The sequence below is a fragment of the Onychostoma macrolepis genome, chromosome 06 (genome assembly GCF_012432095.1).
Source record: "Onychostoma macrolepis isolate SWU-2019 chromosome 06, ASM1243209v1, whole genome shotgun sequence".
NCBI classification, from domain to species: Eukaryota; Metazoa; Chordata; class Actinopteri; order Cypriniformes; family Cyprinidae; genus Onychostoma; species Onychostoma macrolepis.
Window position 1 is genome coordinate 9,838,386 of NC_081160.1, and position 18,255 is coordinate 9,856,640.

The 18,255-nt window shown below is 35.3% G+C and overlaps 1 protein-coding gene across 1 annotated transcript; it reads left to right on the forward strand.

Annotated features, from left to right (window-relative positions):
• Window positions 1–1,019: 1,019 nt before the first annotated feature.
• On the forward strand, window positions 1,020–17,501 carry mrps9 (mitochondrial ribosomal protein S9). The gene is made up of 11 exons (XM_058778793.1): window positions 1,020–1,179; window positions 1,684–1,866; window positions 7,272–7,334; window positions 7,416–7,446; window positions 7,541–7,620; window positions 13,364–13,449; window positions 13,632–13,707; window positions 13,795–13,963; window positions 15,143–15,251; window positions 15,838–16,007; window positions 17,112–17,501. The coding sequence occupies exons 1-11, from the start codon at window positions 1,081–1,083 to the stop codon at window positions 17,201–17,203; spliced, it is 1,158 nt and encodes a 385-aa protein (XP_058634776.1). The 5' UTR covers window positions 1,020–1,080; the 3' UTR covers window positions 17,204–17,501.
• The last annotated feature ends 754 nt before the right edge of the window (window positions 17,502–18,255 follow it).

The window sequence follows — 18,255 nt, forward strand, 5'->3', positions numbered from 1 at the left end:
TCCATATTGTTGAATAATCAGGCCAAGAACAGGAACAGGCATCAAAAGAGATTCAAAGTGATCAAACATTTTGTTTAATTGCATCTGCCACGAATTCTAGATATCTTTATAAGATTCTACTTAATGGAAAGACCACCATATACAGCAAGCAAATTTTGGGCCTATGTATTCAACTAGGCCTAATTAGTCTCCCTGTTTACTTTTTCTTTCTTTTTTCTCTTTTTTTTAATTTAATTTATATTATACAACTAAATGTGTTTACTGTATTAAAATTTATTTAATTTAAAAAAAAAATATAAACAAACAAATAATTACTGCTAGAAACACCAAGGGCATGGGTTCTATTCACTGGGGAGTGTGTGTGAACTGTAACATGTAAAATGAATAACTGAATGCAGTGCAAGTCATTTTGGATAAAAGTGTTTGCTAAATACATAAAAATGCATCTAAAGTAGCAATAAATAAATCTTACTAGAGATTTGTTTTAGTACACTCTTTTAAATGTTAAATATTCAAAAGAAATATAATCTAAAATTTTAAAACTTCAACTGTATTATTATTATTATTATTATTATTAATAATTATTTTATTTTAGGTCTCTGAGAATAGATTACTGTGCACCTGGAGAAATATTTTTTTCATTTTAATTTTGTATTTTAATATTTTAAGGTACTACTATGATGTTTTCTTTCTTTCTTTCTTTCTTTTTCTTTTAAATAATGCTCAAAACAATATACAGACAATGACAGATAATAATAAATGATAAACAATTATAAAAATGCAAATAATAATAATAATAAAAGGAAGTATTAAATTAATTTCAAACTAAAAATAGTTTTGAGAAGTCATTAAAGACAGGGGGGAAAAATTGCAAACAGATAATGTTTTCACAGCTTTTTTGTTTATAACTCAAATTGTTTTAGGGAAAAAAAGAGAGGTCTGGGATTTGAATATTTGGATCTGAATGTGGAATTTTGCGTACCCGCCGAAGGTATTTTTGTGAGTGATGAACGAGCTTGCCTGCTTCCAGGATGTGATGTAGTCTTCACTTCCTGTACAAGCGCGAGCCGTCGAGCAAACATGGCTGCCTCCGGTTGCAGAGGCGTGAGGTCGATTTTATGGAAGTATGGGAGCTGCGGGAAGAATTTCGGTGTGTCCCGATCAAAGACGGCTCCGCAGGTGAAATGCGTTCTTATTTTTGCACAGAGTTGTTTTAGCGACTAGGCAGTCGTGATTGGTTCTGATGCTGCTGACAGTATCATGTCCTTGTAACAGTACAGTGCTTTTGGAGTCTGTATAGAACGTGTAGATTGACAGGATGGAGTGCTGGCTTTCCGTTTCATTGCATACATGTTGCGTTAATAACCTGTACTATTTGAACGGTTTATATTTTGTATTTTATGCAAGACAAAATGGCTTGACATGATGTCCTCTGCCCAAGCCAGCTAATTAGACAATACATTTAGAAATTAAAACAATATTATAATCATTTAGACTTACTTATTTTTATTTAGAATAATATTATTTATAATAAATAAAAGCTTTTTTATTTAGATAATTTCTTCCTACTTATTATTGATGTTTTATTATTTCATGAGCTTGATCACCAAGGCTACTCATAACCTTGTTCTTTGTAGTGATTGACTGAATTTGGTTCTTATTTGCCGTTCTTGTTTCTTCCAGCTGCCAGTCAGACAAATTTGTGTGTCATCCTCTTTATGGAAGAAGAACCTGGCAGCAGCAGGCCCTCAGAAATTCACACAGGAGTTTATAGACAAACAGGTGGAGGAGTTTGAAATTGGCAAGCGACATTTGGCCAACATGATGGGGGAAGACCCAGAGACATTCACACAAGAGGATATTGATGTGAGTTACATTTCTATGCTATTCTATTCTGATCTATTCTGTTCTGTGCTTTGTTCAGTCTTATTCTATTATTTTATGTGCATATTTATGGCCATATTTTATTTTACAAATAAAACATGTAACAACAGCAGTAGCCTACATCTGAATCTTATTATACATTTGAATCTGGCTTATTATTATACACACATGTTGGTTTTTATGGTTTACGGGGAATCTCCATAGGCGTAATGTTTTTTATACTGTAAAAACTGTATTTTATATTGCCCTACACCAACCCTACACTTAAACCTAACCCTTACAGGAAACTTTCTGCATTTTTATATTTTCCAAAAAAAAAAAAAAAAATTCATTCAGTTTGATTTATAAGCCTTTTGAATTATGGCGACACTGAAAGTGACCTCATAAATCACGTTGTAATACCTATGTCATACTCATGTCATTATACAAATTTGTGTCTTCATAAACATGAGAATGGACAAATTACAGCTACTTCAGCAGTTAAACTGATGTCATTTGTTCATAGTCAAAAATATATTTTGCAAGATATAGGCTTTAGAGGGTTTTATTCCTTTGTTGGTATTACAATGCTGCTTGAAAGTTTGTGAACCCCTTGCAGAATCTGTGAAAATGTGAGTAATTTTAACAAAATAAGAGCGATCATACAAAATGCATGTGTAAGATATTTTACATAAAAGATGTTTACATTTAGTCCACAAGACAAAAAAAAAAAAATTGCTGAAATTATTAAAATAACTCCATTCAAAAGTTTGGGAACCCTTGGTTCTTGATACTGTGTGTGGTTACCTGGATGATCCACGCCTGTTTTTTGTTTTGTGATGGTTGTTCGTGAGTCCCTTGTTTGTTCTGAACAGTTAAACTGCCTGCTGTTCTTCAGAAAAATCCTCTATGTACTGCAGATTCTTCAGTTTTCCAGCATCTTTTGCATATTTGAACCCTTTCCAGCAGTGACTGTATGCTTTTGAGATCCATCTTTTCACACTGAGGACAATTGAGGGGCTCAAACACATCTATTAAAAAAGGTTCAAACATTCACTGATGCTCCAGATGGAAATACGATGCATTAAGAGCTGGGGGGTGACATCTTTTTGAATTTGAAGATCAAGGTAAATTGTACCATTTGTCTTCCGGAAAACATGCAAGTATCTTCTGTTGCATCCGAAGGGCAGTACTAAATGGAAAAAAATTATATTTCTACATAATAAGAAAAATTTGGACATCTTTATCCTGTTCAAAAGTTTTCACCCCCCGGCTCTTAATGCATCGTATTTCCTTCTGGAGCATCAGTGAATGTTTGAACCTTTTTTTAATAGTTGTGTTTGAGTCCCTCAATTGACCTCGGTGTGAAAAGACAAATCTCAAAATCATGCAGTCACTGCTGGAAAGGGTTCAAATATGCAAAAGATGCTGGAAAACTGAAGAATCTGCAGGACATGGAGGATTTTTCTGAAGAACAGTGCTCAACATGCATTTTGTGTGATCGCTCTTATTTTGTTAAAATTACTCACATTTTCACAGATTTTGCAAGGGGTTCACAAACTTTCAAGCAGCAGTGTATATATTTGACATTTATGACGGGTGATAGAATTATGTAATTTTACAGCAGCTTAGACAATGATGAGCTGTCTTGTCAGTTGTCACTAAAGACCTTTATGAATAAATCTCTAAGAAATCTGAGAGGACTGACTCAGTACTCAGTGCCAATGGTACTGCAGAAAGGCTGGTAATGTTATGTATTTAAAATTTAAGTGTCGACTTTTGACAACACTAATAAGAAAATTACAGTATGGGTAATTTCTAAATACTATTGTGCCTTAAGATTTTATTATATTATGATATTATATTGATCTTCTATAGTAACATGTAGAAGTTGATATTCTAGAATAGTGTTTCTCAGCCTTTTTCACTCCAAGCCCTCCCATTGTCTACAACAATATTCAAAAGCCAGCTAGTCCTATTTTTGTTTTTCAAAACTAATTATAATCTGCAGGAACTCATAGTTTTTGTGAATGAAAAAAGTATAATTTTAAATAAAATAATTACATTTCAGTATTCCAAAAGTTATTCTTTTTCCCACTCTTTTTAACCAATGAATTTACACGACTATTAGTCATTTGGGATTTACTGGACAAGGATAGGATAAGAATTTCTATATATAATGTTTATTCCTTATAAAATTCCCCTGAAGTTTTAAGATTTTCCTAATATACATGACCTTTCCAGGTATAGAAATCGCACTTTTTCTTAGACTCTGAGAGCTTCTTCAACTTATTCATGTTGAAGGGATGTAAATTTAAAAGAATAAAATAAATAGCTTTATTGTATTTAGTTGGTTTAGATAATTTAATTGTTCTGTCTTATTTTAACTAAGTCGATCTGAGGCCCCTTCTAGGCTGCTTGGTGCCTCTCGTTTGGTTTCCTTACAAGCCTCAAAAGAAGGAATGAAGATAAGAATACTAGAAATACAAAGACTGATACAATCAATATCATTGTGATTCCTCTGAGCTAAAAGTAAAGTCATCAGCTGGTGTCACAGCGGAACTTCTGGGACCCGCTTAAAAATTGGCATATATTTACAAACAGTATTTATGTCCAGTATTTTATTCTGTGCCAGACAGGAATGGCCGTAATTGATTTATCCCACTAATTTGGTCCAATTTCTCGATTCTTAGCATTATTCCCCAATCTCTGTCACCATTAATGAATTGAGTCCTCAGAGTAAGTGTGGCTAAAAGAAGCTGACACGTACCATCCCTCTGCCAGCTGATCGGTGGGTAAGGGGTGGAAAATGGCTGCGACTGCAGGGCACAGATCAAGTACAGGATGGGGTGTCTGTGCCTGAGCTGGCACCGGCGTGTCTGCCAAGCGCTTCAGCCGACATGACGTTCCTGTGAATGCGCTGAAGGTGTGAAACAGCTGCACAGCAAGCGCTGCCAGGAGGAAGTAATTAATAAAGACTGCAAGCCTCACCTGCCTTCTCCCGCTGTCTTTCGTCTACTCGCACACACATTGCGTTTGCACCCGTCAGGTGGGCTCTGACGTTCACAGAGCCCATGCAACTGAAATTGGGAAGAAATTTGCTGAGTTTTTGACAATTCTAAGTTGAGCAAACTTTTAAAGCAGAGTCTCTTGAAGCACAGGTTTCAGATGTTTTGGAAAATAGTGCAAGTTATATGATTTGCGTTTATGTTGCATATTATTGGAGCTTGGCAGTGTGACATTTTATTTCTATTGATAATATCAGCTTGGGCATACTGTGCAAAATATCTCATTTTGTGTTCCACAAATATAAAGAAAATAATACTGATATCAAAGTGAACTAACTATTCTTTTAACATATGGGTCAATAACAAAAAAGGAGTCCACTATAAAGAAAAGGAAAATCTTTAAATAATATGGTTAAAATGTGCCAAATTTTTAGAAATCTTTTTTTTTTTCTCTCTCATGTGGTTTAAAAAATTCATACAATTTGAAAAAATTAAATTTATAAATATATATTATATATAAACTGCTTTACTATTATTATTAATATTTGAAAACCTTTTGTTTAAAATGTGTTTTAATTCAGAAATGTAAAAGTTTTATTCTGAAATGGTGTATCCATGTTTGATTTTTGGGGGTCTGTAAGTTATTTATTTTATTTGTATTCTTAATTTATTTAACTTTATTTTAATTTTTTTATTGTAAAGTCTCTAATGCTCACAAAGGCTGCATTTATTTAATCCAATACAGTAAAAACAGAAATGTTGTGAATTTATTACAATTTAAAATAAGTTTTCTATTTTAATGTGTTTTAAAATGTAAATATGCAGCCGCCATATGCTCCAGTCAACCAGAAATCAATATGCTGATTTGGTGCTTCAGAAGCATTTCTTCTTATTATTATTACCGGTATTATCGGTGTTGAAAACAGTCGTGCTGCTTTTGTGGAAACTGATACTTTTTTCCCAGGATTGTTTGTTAAATAGAAAGTTCAAAAGAACTTTCATTTACTTGAAATATAAATCTTTTGTAGCATTATACATGTTATTGTAAAATTTGATCAAGTTAATTTGTCCTTGCTGAATAAAAATAATAAATTAAAAAAATTCCTTGCCCCAAACTTTTGAATGTTGTTTTTTTTTTTTTTTTTTTTTTTTAACGAATTGAACTACTTTTTTAATAAAAATAATAGATCAGGACAAAAAAAAAAATTATTTTATAATTTTTTTTTGTGTGTGTGTGTTAACTAGTCCTTTTATTATACACTATGTAAGGGTCAGCGAGAGTGTATAAATGGTCATGTAAAATTAAATTATGACTTGGTGCAAGAAACCTTGACTAACTAAAAAAAAAAAAAAAAGGTGCTTCAAAAGTAATGTGATGGCAAGGTTTGTATGGGTTAAAACATGCATGTCCTTATCACCTGTGAAGGTCAGAAATTTTTAGATTTTCAGTGCTTTATTTTTGATGGCACAGCGTGGTCAGATGTCTCAAAAAAAAAAAAAAAAAACTTTTTAAGGGAGTGCGAGTAGCAAGTTTGTTTTCCCAGATTGGGCTTGTGTAAAGTTTAGGCAGCAGAGGTTTCTAGAACACTATGACGAGGCTAAACCTCCCTGAGGGAGTTGGGCCATCTTGCTTTTCAAGGTTTGAACAGGTGCTGCCTTCATCTGTCACTGCATCCTGCACCGTTCTGTCTGTTCTTCTCTTTGTGTTGCTTTATTTCACTCTGTTTTCTTCACCCTCTGGTTTTGATGGCCGAATACATGGATGTCTGTTCTCTTAGAGTGCATCTGCCATCACCTCACTTTTTTCTTTTATGTTTTCTGTCTCTTTATCCTGAAAACAGGGTCAAAGACCCAAAGGTTGCCATTCTGAATGTCTCATGTTATGCAAATGAAAGTTTTTGTGCCCTGCTGAATGCTGTCACTGGAATAATTTGGTTCTTTATGAGAGTATTTGAAGTAGAAGAGATCAGTGTTTCCCACTGTAGTAAAACACACACCTGGGGTTTATAGAAAGACCTGTGAGGTGCTCAATAAAAATAATATATTTTATTGACACACTGTTGCATGTAATTTAAGAACTGGAATAAGCTGACTTTTTGTTTGCCTACCATAGCCTACTTGAGTTGTAAGGTCGAGCCCTGACTGCATGAATGCTCATTAAAAAAAGTTTATAAAATGTTTTTAAAGGTAATGTAAGCCTTCAAGCCCATCAATCTCACTAAGATTATTTCCTGATAAAATGTTAATAAAAATGACACTTCATAATCATCATAAAAATGCATAATTAAAATTTGTTAGTGTAATTTTTAGTAAGTGACAAAACTGTTTGCCATTTCATGGAGAAATTAAAAAGAATGTGCGTTCTGATTCACTTGTTTGTTTCTTTGTTTGTTTGTTTAGAGGAGTATTGCATATCTCTTCCCCTCTGGACTTTTTGAGAAACGAGCAAGACCTCTTATGAAGGTGAGATTTCATCCAAATTTTTATATTTATTTTTTGATAAACTGTCAATATGTTCATTATGTTCCTTTCATTTTGTTTTAGCACCCGGAGGAAATATTCCCAAAACAGACAGGTATGTGCCTTTTAACTCTCTCTTTGCTTTTTGACACCAAATATAAGCTTACTGATATATGGTAATGAACTACTTGTGCCCTGTTCTCTTTTAGCTATCCAGTGGAATGCAGAAGGACGCCCTTTTCACTTTCTGTTCTACACAGGGAAACAGTCCTACTATTCCCTCTTGCATGTAAGTTCATGCTCATGTTAAATGCTTACATATAACAGGCAAAACTAGAGTGTTCTAGATGATATTTAAATAATAGGTGTTTATATACAGTACATAGGTACCATATAGATTGTGGGATAATCTATTTATTTGTTAGTATTGCTTGATATTTAATACTTAATTTAGATCCATGCTCGTTTCCCCAATTTTCTACATTTAATGTAATCGTTCTAGTCACACTTTAAAAACACTGATAATTTAATTAGAAACACTGTTAAATGTAGCCTAGCAAATCTGAAAATTTATGTTTTTCATCATGTGCATAATATTGTGATAGCTTAATTTTCTTTAAGATGACTGATTTTAGCTTTGTGTTTTTTCTAATTTATTTAGGCAAAAATAGTGTAGAATTTTAATATCAATCATTTATTGGCCACTAATCATTGTTTTAAAATAGTTTATACTGTAAATAGTTTAACTGATATTCCAAAGTTATGGCGGCCAATGATGAAGCGGGGTGCGCATTTTACCTTCACTTTCAAATTAGCGGCAATTCGGCGTAAAGCAATTGTTAGTTTTTAATGCCGCATGTCCACCAAAGTGTTTTTTTCCCCGAGGCTGGCGTATTTTTTCAATTGTTCTAAATGGGAGCGCCGTGTTTTTTAAAACACCAGGAGCGCGCCGAGTGCTGAGCGTCTTTTTCGCGCTGAGCGTTCGTGTGCTTTGTCTCGGCGCCGAGAGAATCTCTTCAACTTTGGATAAAACACTGCGCTCGTCACTGTCACTTTCTAGTTAGCCAACCAATTAGAGTGGAGGAGGGGCGGGACTACCGACTGTACTACGACTGAACAACAATGGAGAAGTTAATATAATAATAATTGCTTGTCTCAGGGTATTTATTTCTTTACTAGATCGAATTGCCGGACTACCATAATATTATGGAATATAATGTTTGGAGAAACATTTCATTCACGATGCGTCTTTTTTTTTAAATTAAATAAAGGCAATAACAGTGTGCAGATCTTTTTTCCACTTTTTATTCACGATTACTTCAGCGGATATTCCGTATCATAGCAACCGCAGCGTCTAAACGGAAAAAAACGCTGCAATCACAGCGGAGCATTTTCAGCAGAGTGCCTAGCATTTTCAGCTGGCAAAAACGCTTTGGTGGACACGCGGTGTAGTTTGTTTGAATTTTTCCCTCTTTCCCTCGCTTTCTTTTGCTTTTAAATAGCTTAAAAGCACTGTGCGCATTTTACTTTCACTTTCGAACTAGCGGTAATTCAAGCAACAACAAAAAATACAACGTCAAACTCACTTAGCCTATATATAAATCATAGAACTTTTAACAAAACGAATAAAAATACACCATGCTATAGGCTATGCCTAATATAAAAAAGCAAATAACTTGCACAAAATTTAAATAGTTATACAAAACTAAAAATCAGCAAACACTGTGGAACCAAATAAATAAGAAACGTAGAATGTTTATTAGCAAAACAAGAAAGCTTGAAGACATGGCATACACCTTGATGTCAAATAAAATAAATTGCACAAAGTTTAAATAAAGTAAAAATCTGAAAACATTGTGAAACCAATTAAATAAGAAACGAATGTTTAAAAAAACTTCTAAAATCACCTTAGATAAATGGCAAAAGTCTCACCTCATTCTTCTTGTCAGTCAGCTCGACTCACTCTCCTAACGTGATAAATGAAATCTGATCTGAGATCCGACAGACGTTCAGCACGCTGCATTGAGCAGCCATATTTAGTTTTTAATTGTAGTGTCTTCTCTAACTGAAATAACTTGTATTACTATAAAAAATAAAAACGTCGGTGGCGTGCGGTGCCGCGGTGGGCAAGTGACTCAACCGTTGTTGTGGCTTAACAATGGTATCACCACCAACACTGTCTGCAAGCAAGCCTACTCTTTACTACTAGTTATAGCACAAAATAAAAATGAATAAACATCAGAATGTATGTTGACAGAACCATTACATTAGAAACATGTATAATGTAATTAGTGTTCCAGCCATGGAAAGATGTCAAAAAAGTCTTGAAGAAAAAAAAAAAAAAAAATTATAGAGAGCGGCATTTAGCTGAATATACATTATACACTATATTACCTATTCATTATATTTTTATTTAATCTCTTCATTTAATTTGTTTGAATAAATCTGTCATTAATATTTGTTTTATTACTTAAATTGGAGTAGAAACAATTATATTATCAAAACGTTGACATAAAATCTGCTTTGTGCAGTTTAATTGTTTATATATAGATATGCAGAATGTTTTTAAAACTAAATGTAATTAATTAATTATTCAACTTTATTTTCAATTTCAGTTTTTGACTAAATAAAAAAAAAAAAAAAACATTTTGGTGCATCGCTAAATGTATCTGTATCAGCCATAATTTTAATTTAGTTGAACTGGTTTGGGGAGAGATCCTGCTTTGTCTGGTGATCGAAGGAAGGGAGTGGCACAGACAGAGGGTAGGTGGGGGCACATCACAGAGAGCTGGGATAGAGGAGGGGTGCAGACAGAGCGCTGGGAAGGGAAGCTGCGACTCGGGTCTCTGATCTTAACAGGGCCTGGATGGGGTGATGGGGGAACAGCCCCTCTGCTCAGAGACAGGCTTTGTTTGACATTTTACCCTTAGTATGCTAAATCAAATGAAATAGAACGGTTGATGTTAAAACAAACCAGTAGAAACATGAGATTGGAATGATTAAGGAAAATGCAAATGGCAGGTTTGGATTTGTGAAAAGAAGAGGAATGAGAGTTAGGAAGATGAGTGTGACTGAGCTCTTTCTCCTCCTTAAATCCCATTTACAACAGGGAGCATCACACACTTCAGTAGGCACGCCGGGGCTTTGTGATATTAGGTGTGCGTGTGAGTGTGTATGCGTGTGCATGTGCTGTTTTATTGTGTGTAGGTGTGTGTGCACATCGGCCTCAGGGGTTTTACTGCGATGGGAAGAGCCCCAGAGAGCCTCCTGCGTTAACCGCCTCTTTGTCACCACGGCTAATTCCTTTTCAAAGTTTGTTTGTTTTAGCTTATTTTTCCCCTTCTCTACCATTCATCTATGGACTCGACCTTGGGCTAAGACGTCTCTCAGTAGCAGTAAGGAGTTTGTGTGTGTGCGCGAGTTGACTAATGCGCCATTGTCCTCGGTGCGCCCAAGCCCCTCATCCTCCCCTTTGCCCTGCAGTGGCTGGGACCCCTGCTGCTAATTTAAATAGGTATGTCAAATCTGCCGGCGTGCACCGGCTCTCTCATCCAGCTTCGAATCGCATGGAGGTGCTTCGCGTTCAGAAAACCTGCAGTGTGCAGAAAATAATGTTCAACTCTCCTTCCTGCAGAGAGGAATATTTTTCTAGCATGGGCAAAAGGAAGCAAAGCAAAACACAAACACGAGCAAAATCACTAAGATACACAGGCGGTGAATATGGACATTTACCTTATAGTCATACTTCATCTATCAGAGTGTTACATAGCTATCAAAGTAACCCACTTGTACACTCAAGTAACTAAGTACAGCAATAATCAATTGTTTAAATATTAATTGTGTGACCCTTTTCATTCTCTCAAACTAAAAATGCACATGTCCCACCAAAGTTCTGTATCAACTGTATATGCCAGAATCGGGCCTCATTTTTTGATGGATTTGGGTGATACATTGCAGTCTAGTAAAAGGTTGGGGTGTTGTTTGCTCAATATTATGTAACTGGAAAACAAATTTTTGCAGTTGTTGATTTTATTTTAAATAAATAATAATTTTATTCAGCAAGGATGCATTAAATTGATCAAAAGTGACCGTAAACAGACTGTTCTTTATAACATTTTATGTATAGAAGTATTTTGAAAAATATATCAGTTTCAACAATCTTATTAAACAACATAAGCGCTTTCAGCTGTGAGAAATGAATAAGAAATGTTACTTTTAAATGAATAAGAATTAATCAAATAAAAAATCTAAATCTGCACCAAATCTGCATCTTAGAATGATTTCTGAGGGGTTACGTGACACTGAAGAACAGTTGAACCGTCTTTCTGTTTACAGTATTTGTATTTAAAAGAAATGCATTTAGCAAAAGTCATTAAACAGTAAAAAATCTTAGCGAGTACACATTTTTGAATGGTCATTTTGAATGCACATTTATAAAAAATTATGGTGCATAATTTTACTGATTGTTTGTTTTATAATTTTCATCCCTTTCTCAAACCCAGATCAGAACTTAAAGAAAAAAACTTTTCAGTCAGCTAGATAATTGGTGAATTGAATTTGACGGAATTTACAACAGCATTCAATACATCTCTAAGAGTTTGTTTGCAAGGCATAAAAGTATCAGAAAAAGACCAACAGATTTATTAGAACTGGCCAGTTGCTTTTGCATTGATATTGCTGTTTATTTGTTTTTGAATGTGCCTGTACCATTGCTGGACTAGCCTAATAAATATTTTATTTCATTGCATAATTTGAGCTAAAGAAGCATACTTTATGACACTGTTGTTGTCAGATGTATTACCTGACTCAAAATATATTATTTAAACTTAACTTTGACAAACAGATTTACAAATTTCTCTTTCCCCATTAGCTGCCCATGTGCGTTACCACAATGGCCACAGAATGGGCCGACACATTTATACTTGGACCATCAATTATTTACTTTAAAAAAGTCATAAAAGCACTGGCTCATGAGTATTTCCTACTTTTAACTGCAGGCCCTTCAACTCTGATCTTAACTTGTGTTGATTATACTGTATTTTCGACTTAACCTTCGACAAAAATCCCGTGCGCGCTTTGGGAGGAGCGAGTCTGTACAATTTACCCATGATTTGTTGAATACAAGGAGCCCTGGCCAACCAAAAGGCTACATTGAAAGTTCATATTAAAAGCTCCGACAAGGAGCCTCTCTCCCCTCCTAAAGGCATTTGAATTTCTCTGGATTCGTTATGGCGCTGTGATCACGAACGTGTAACGTGCATTCCCCCGCTTTTTTTCTCCCTCCCCCCTTTCTTTTCTATTACTCCTCCTTTTTTGTGCTGAAAATTGGTTTTTGCCCGATGTTTGCTTTTTTGGCGAGTAGCGGTGGATTATACGCACTCTATCAGGACCGAATTAAACAAACAGCTGTGGGATAATTGAGGGGGAAATGAATTCTCGCACAGGCGTGAGGAAGGTGCCGACGTGAGCTGCATGCCAGCGCCGGGGCCCCCCGTTAGACCCTTGCTCCGCATCGCTCCAGCACCATCACGCCTGACGGGCACTCCAGGCTCACGGGCGTGATGCCAATTTAGACAAGTGTGCCCGAGGATGCCATCCTGCTCCGCATGGCAGATTCTCCTGTCAGGAGGACATGCGAGTGTGTGTGTGTTAGAAAACAGAACGAAAGTGCGGGGGTTACGGCCCAAGTGCTCCCCAATTCAATTTTCCCTCCACACACACACACATACACACAATTAAATTCAGCCAGAACTGGAGAGAGAGAGATGAGATCTGCCTTCATAATGGAGACTGTGTGTGTGAGCGTGTGTGTCGGGGGGATTTTCAAATCCCTGCTTTTGCTTCACTGCATCTTTTCTTTTGAGGGATTCCTGAATATCTATGAAGAATACCTCGTCCTTCATTCTGTGTATTCATTGACTTATTAGTCAACAGAGACCATGCTCAGAGGATTCTTTCTTTCTTTTTTAGCATTAATTCTGCGTTTGGTATTGAAAATGACCACTTTCCATTTCTCTCTTCTGTTATTCTAGGATGTCTATGAGAAGACTCTGGCGATAGAAAGACACCAGGACAAAATGAGAAATAAAGGCCTCTTCACGTCAGATACCAAACAAATGTGAGCGCTTCAAAACTTACAAAATAGCAAAAGTACTTTGTCGCAGAGCCAAATGTATTTGTAATATATAGTGCTAGGTATATTAGAATTTTAAATTAGGAATCAATCTACTAAAGAACAAAGTGCTGATTTTCACTGAAAGTGATTATTTTGATGGCTTGACTGTGTTTGTTTCATTACAGATTGCTGACTGGGAGCAGGTGGCTGTTAAAAGAGGAAATTGAGGAGTATCTGGTGGAGAGCGTTTCAGATAAGGATGTAAGAATCCAGTGTAGAGTGTAATTCAGGATGGAAACGCTAGAGGGTGCTGTGGGCAAACTAAGCGAGTTCTCTTGTTTTGTGTAGTACATACGGTTGATCCAGCTGATGGAGAAGTTGTTGTCTATGCCCTACTGCTCTCTGGAGGAGGAGTTCATACTGAAGTTCCGCAAGCAGCTGGAGGTTCAGTCCAGTAAACACGAGATTCCTGCCCTGCAGTACGACCCACAGGGAGTCGCTTTCAGCGTTGCAGATGGTAAAGAAATAAATAGGCTGATTAAATACGTTATCAAATATGTTATCGGCACGAACACTCCTAGTTTACCAATAAACATCATGAATGTAATCAATGCACATTTTTCCAAAGTCTGCAGATATGTTCTGTAGTCCAACCTTAACTTTTTCATACTGTATGTAGTCTATAGGCCTGATCATTCTGAACCTGATTTGATTATTTGCAATAACTGCATTTATTGTGCACTTTAAATTCCAATGATTGCCATCCAAATGAGGGAATTTATGAGAAAATAGAAAAGCCATTTTTATGTCTCTGTTCCAGTAGGGCATTGCATGAGTGCCCAAAATTGAGACACGAGAAAAACGTGAATGTTTAGGGTGAAAATATATTGCTGTTGTAAATTCATTAATTATTGACTAGACAAACATGATTCAATTAATGTAATATTCTTTTGGGCTTAGTGCCAAAAACCATTGTGAACTGAAAGTGGGATGAAGTGTAATATTTTAGTTTTAAAATTATTCTTGTCTTTCAGCCTCATTTTTCTCAATCATCAGTGTTGTTTTGTTTAATTTTCTTTTAGTATATTACAGTACTTATTAATATTATCAATGAGCTTTTATTTTTTGTTTTAGTTATGTGCTTTTGTCATATAGGGTTTTTAATACTTGTATTTTAGTTTTAGTAATTTTAGTGCTTTTTCAGTTTTCATTTCTAGTTTCTACATCTATTAATATTTATATTTTATTTTATTTCAGCTTTTCAAATTACCAAAATCATTTATAATCATTCTGTATGAATATATTGTTTTATTAGTATCATTGAGATGCTAGTGTTACTAGTTTTTGTATTTAGTTTGTATTTTTTTTATTTTAATAATTTAATTTTGTAGTTTTTGTAATTTTTAGTAGTTAATTAAATTTCAGTACCTCGGGTTAAACTAAATTGAACTAAATAAATACTATAATATCCCTGCACTTTTAATATAATATAATAACAAATAAGATTTGACAGCTACAGCCGACAAAAGATTTTCAAACCTTCTAATCTGTTCCTCACAACATGAGAGAAAGTAATAATATAATATTTAATAATAAGCTTTCCATCTTGTCTTCCTCTTCTTGCCTAAAACTGTTTTTCTTCTGTACACACTCCCTTAATTCCCACATCACTCTAACTTCGCCCCCCTTCCCACAGGCAGAAGGAAGACCGCCAAAGCCAGCATCACCCTCAGAGACAGTGGCTCTGGGAACATCACAATCAACGGCAGGAACTACCTCCACTACTTCCCATTACTACAAGACAGGTGTGTATGAGGGTGCCTCATGCATCGCATCGTTGTGGAAAGATCCTTTTAGCATATCAAGAGCTTGGATATTTGTTTTTACTCTAGTTAGTATGCCATAAATGAGAGCCACACCAAAAGTGTTCAAATCCAGCATTTGTGGGCCAGCGTGCATGGTGAGTGTGTTGGGTTTTTCTAATGTGGTTGAAAAGTTAATTACACAGATGAGTGAGCCGGAGACTTGGCGCTGTCAGTGTGCGGCCGGCTGCCCGCCCTTATCACTCCGTCCGCTTCACACAGGCCTAATTGGAGCAGAAGGGGAGTGTTGCTCTGTGTCAGCACTGTGGGCCATCCCCGCGAGCGAGCCAGCGAGCGCACACATACTGAAGCACACACGCTTGCATCACGTCCTCTCAATAGTTCTTACGGTGGCGGGATTATCACTTTGTCTAAATATGATGAGACAGTGCTCACAGGGGGATTTGCAGGAGTGTCATTCATACAGATGTTGAAAGCCTGAGTAGTCCTGCGGAGAAAAACATATTCTTCATTCTCCTCACACATTCTCCTATATATATACCTTTCACTCTTTCTCTCTGTTTCTCAGGGAGCAGCTGATGTTTCCTCTGCACTTTGTGGGCATGCTGGGCCGGTTTGATGTTGAGGGCAGTGTGGAGGGCAGTGGTCACTCTGCTCAGGCTGGAGCTCTGCGATTGGCCATCTCACAGGCACTGCTCAGCTTTGTGTCTGAGGGAGAAGTTGAAAAGATGAGGCAAGGTGTGTGACAAGAAGCCTAAAGCATTATACTGATATGTCTATGCATATTTATATAGACTCTCATCTGCAGTTTCTTTACTTGCAATTTCTTTATAAAGTAGTTAATCTGGGTCATTTTGTTTAGTTCATGTTGAATACCGCAGAAAATAATTTCGTCCAAAGTTTGTGAAAATGCAAAGAAAACATTTGTTTTTTGTGTCAAATAATATGCACATTGTTTTCTTTTAACAAATTTAAATACATAAAAACTACTAGTTTCATCAGTTAGGCGTTAGATTCCTCAAAAATGGCAAAGATTATTGCTTTAAGACTATTAATATAACTTTGTATCCATAATAGAATCTTGAAAAAAGAAAAATTCTATTTCTATTTTACCTACTTGTTTTCTTATTTCTTATTTTTTATTTATTAAAAATTGCACTCTAATACTTGGACTCCTTACTCTATTTCTATTCTATTACTTGATTTCTTTTTATTTTAAAAAGGACCCTTTAATACTAGCATTCTCTCTTCTTTTCTGTTCCATCTGCCTGTTTTCTTTTTATTTATTATAAGAAATGAATCTCTAACAGTACTGTTCTGTATTCTTTTTCTATTCCTTCAACTTTTCTTTTTATTTATATAAAAAAAAAAAATAACCCTATAACACTAGCGTTCTCTATTTTTTTTTTTTCTATTCTATCTACTGGTTTTCTTTTTATTTATTATATAAAAATATATTGTTCCAGTCAAATGGGCAGGATGTATGTTATTGTTTTACAAATTAGTTGTAATTTTAGTAACTAGTAATTACTTTTTGCAATTATTTATTCAGAAATAAGCTGTTTGAGTTTACACCAATTTACCCAAATTGCTTTTTCAAATTAATGTTGCCTCCCCCTCCCAATTTTTCTTGGTAATATGTGAGTTTTAAGTCATATTAACAACATTGTCAGGCATGTTAGACTGTACTGCATTCCAGAGATCTAATATTCTGACATGTTTCCGATGTAACAGTGTCAAGTTATTTTTATTTTTTTTCCATTTATATGGTTTTTCTGTGGCAGAACATGTCGCAGATGCTTTTCATCTGTCATCATCTGTTTTCTCTGATTTCCCAAACAGCTGGCCTGCTGACCGCTGACCCAAGGATCAGGGAGAGGAAGAAACCAGGGCAGGAGGGAGCGCGGAAGAAATTCACTTGGAAAAAGCGCTGAACAGGAAAGGATCAATACAGCACAGGAACCCTGAGAGAGGACACAACTCATCTATCTCACTGGATTATTGCGTTATTCTGTAGACAACCATACCTTGCTGATCACAAACATAAACCAGCCCTACTGCATCACATTCAACTGCATCAGTTAAAATTCACTAAATATAGACTGGTAAATGGCATTGGACATCTGTACACTGAAAGGAGATCTTTCTTTTTCTGAGATTTAACTCTTGTGTATATTAAAGCTGCGTTTAAAATGTTAATATAAACATCTTTCAATAAACATTGTTTTCATATGTGAATATTTCTAGTTTATTTTTTTCGATAGCCAGAATATAGTGAGATTGGTTAGAGTGTAATGCTCTACCACAAGAGGGCGACAATACTCTGTTTTTGAAATTAATTCACTTTCAATTTGCGTTGTTAAAATTATTAATTTATCTGGTTTTAGATTTTTATTTTAATAATATTGTAACTCTGCTGGCAGTTTATACATGTCACACCTCAGAAATTTACGTAGTGCACAATGGGGACGCTATAATATAAAATATTTTGTAAAGATATTTTTTTGTAAAATATAATTATTTGCATTATAGAACACATTTACTGTTATTTTTAGTACATACCACTGTTAATTATGCAGCATGAATGTTAAAAATGTAACATTGGCCTTTTTATACTTCGTTTACTATGACTTTTTGGAAACTATATTTGATTTCATAAGTAGCTGCACAGTTCAGTATTTTCAGAGCTAGTTTTATTTAATTGTTTACCTACACATTTAAAAACACTCACCTTTTGAGAGAAAATTTGCAGAAGCGCTTACCTCAATTTCAAAAATCTGGGGCACATAATTAAAAACTGTATTGTGTTTTGTCCTCCGTTATATTGTTTGTGAATCACTGGCGCTTTAGTGATTGCCATGACTGCTTGCGGCCTGTCTGAAACTAAAGCTTTATACAGGCGAAACGACTTGCTCTGCTTCTTGCTATGACCTTGAAGACCCCTGCCTTCACCACTATCCTCATCGTCTTCCTCCATCTAATGGCT

What these genes read in the sequence shown, in the direction of transcription:
- mrps9 (XM_058778793.1), top strand. Translation starts at nt 1,081, where the DNA reads ATGGCTGCCTCCGGTTGCAGAGGCGTGAGGTCGATTTTATGGAAGTAT. An exon ending in CGCTTTCAGCGTTGCAGATG is followed by an intron (nt 13,964 to 15,142) that starts GTAAAGAAATAA and finishes CCCTTCCCACAG; the next exon opens with GCAGAAGGAAGACCGCCAAA. An exon ending in TTCCCATTACTACAAGACAG is followed by an intron (nt 15,252 to 15,837) that starts GTGTGTATGAGG and finishes TCTGTTTCTCAG; the next exon opens with GGAGCAGCTGATGTTTCCTC.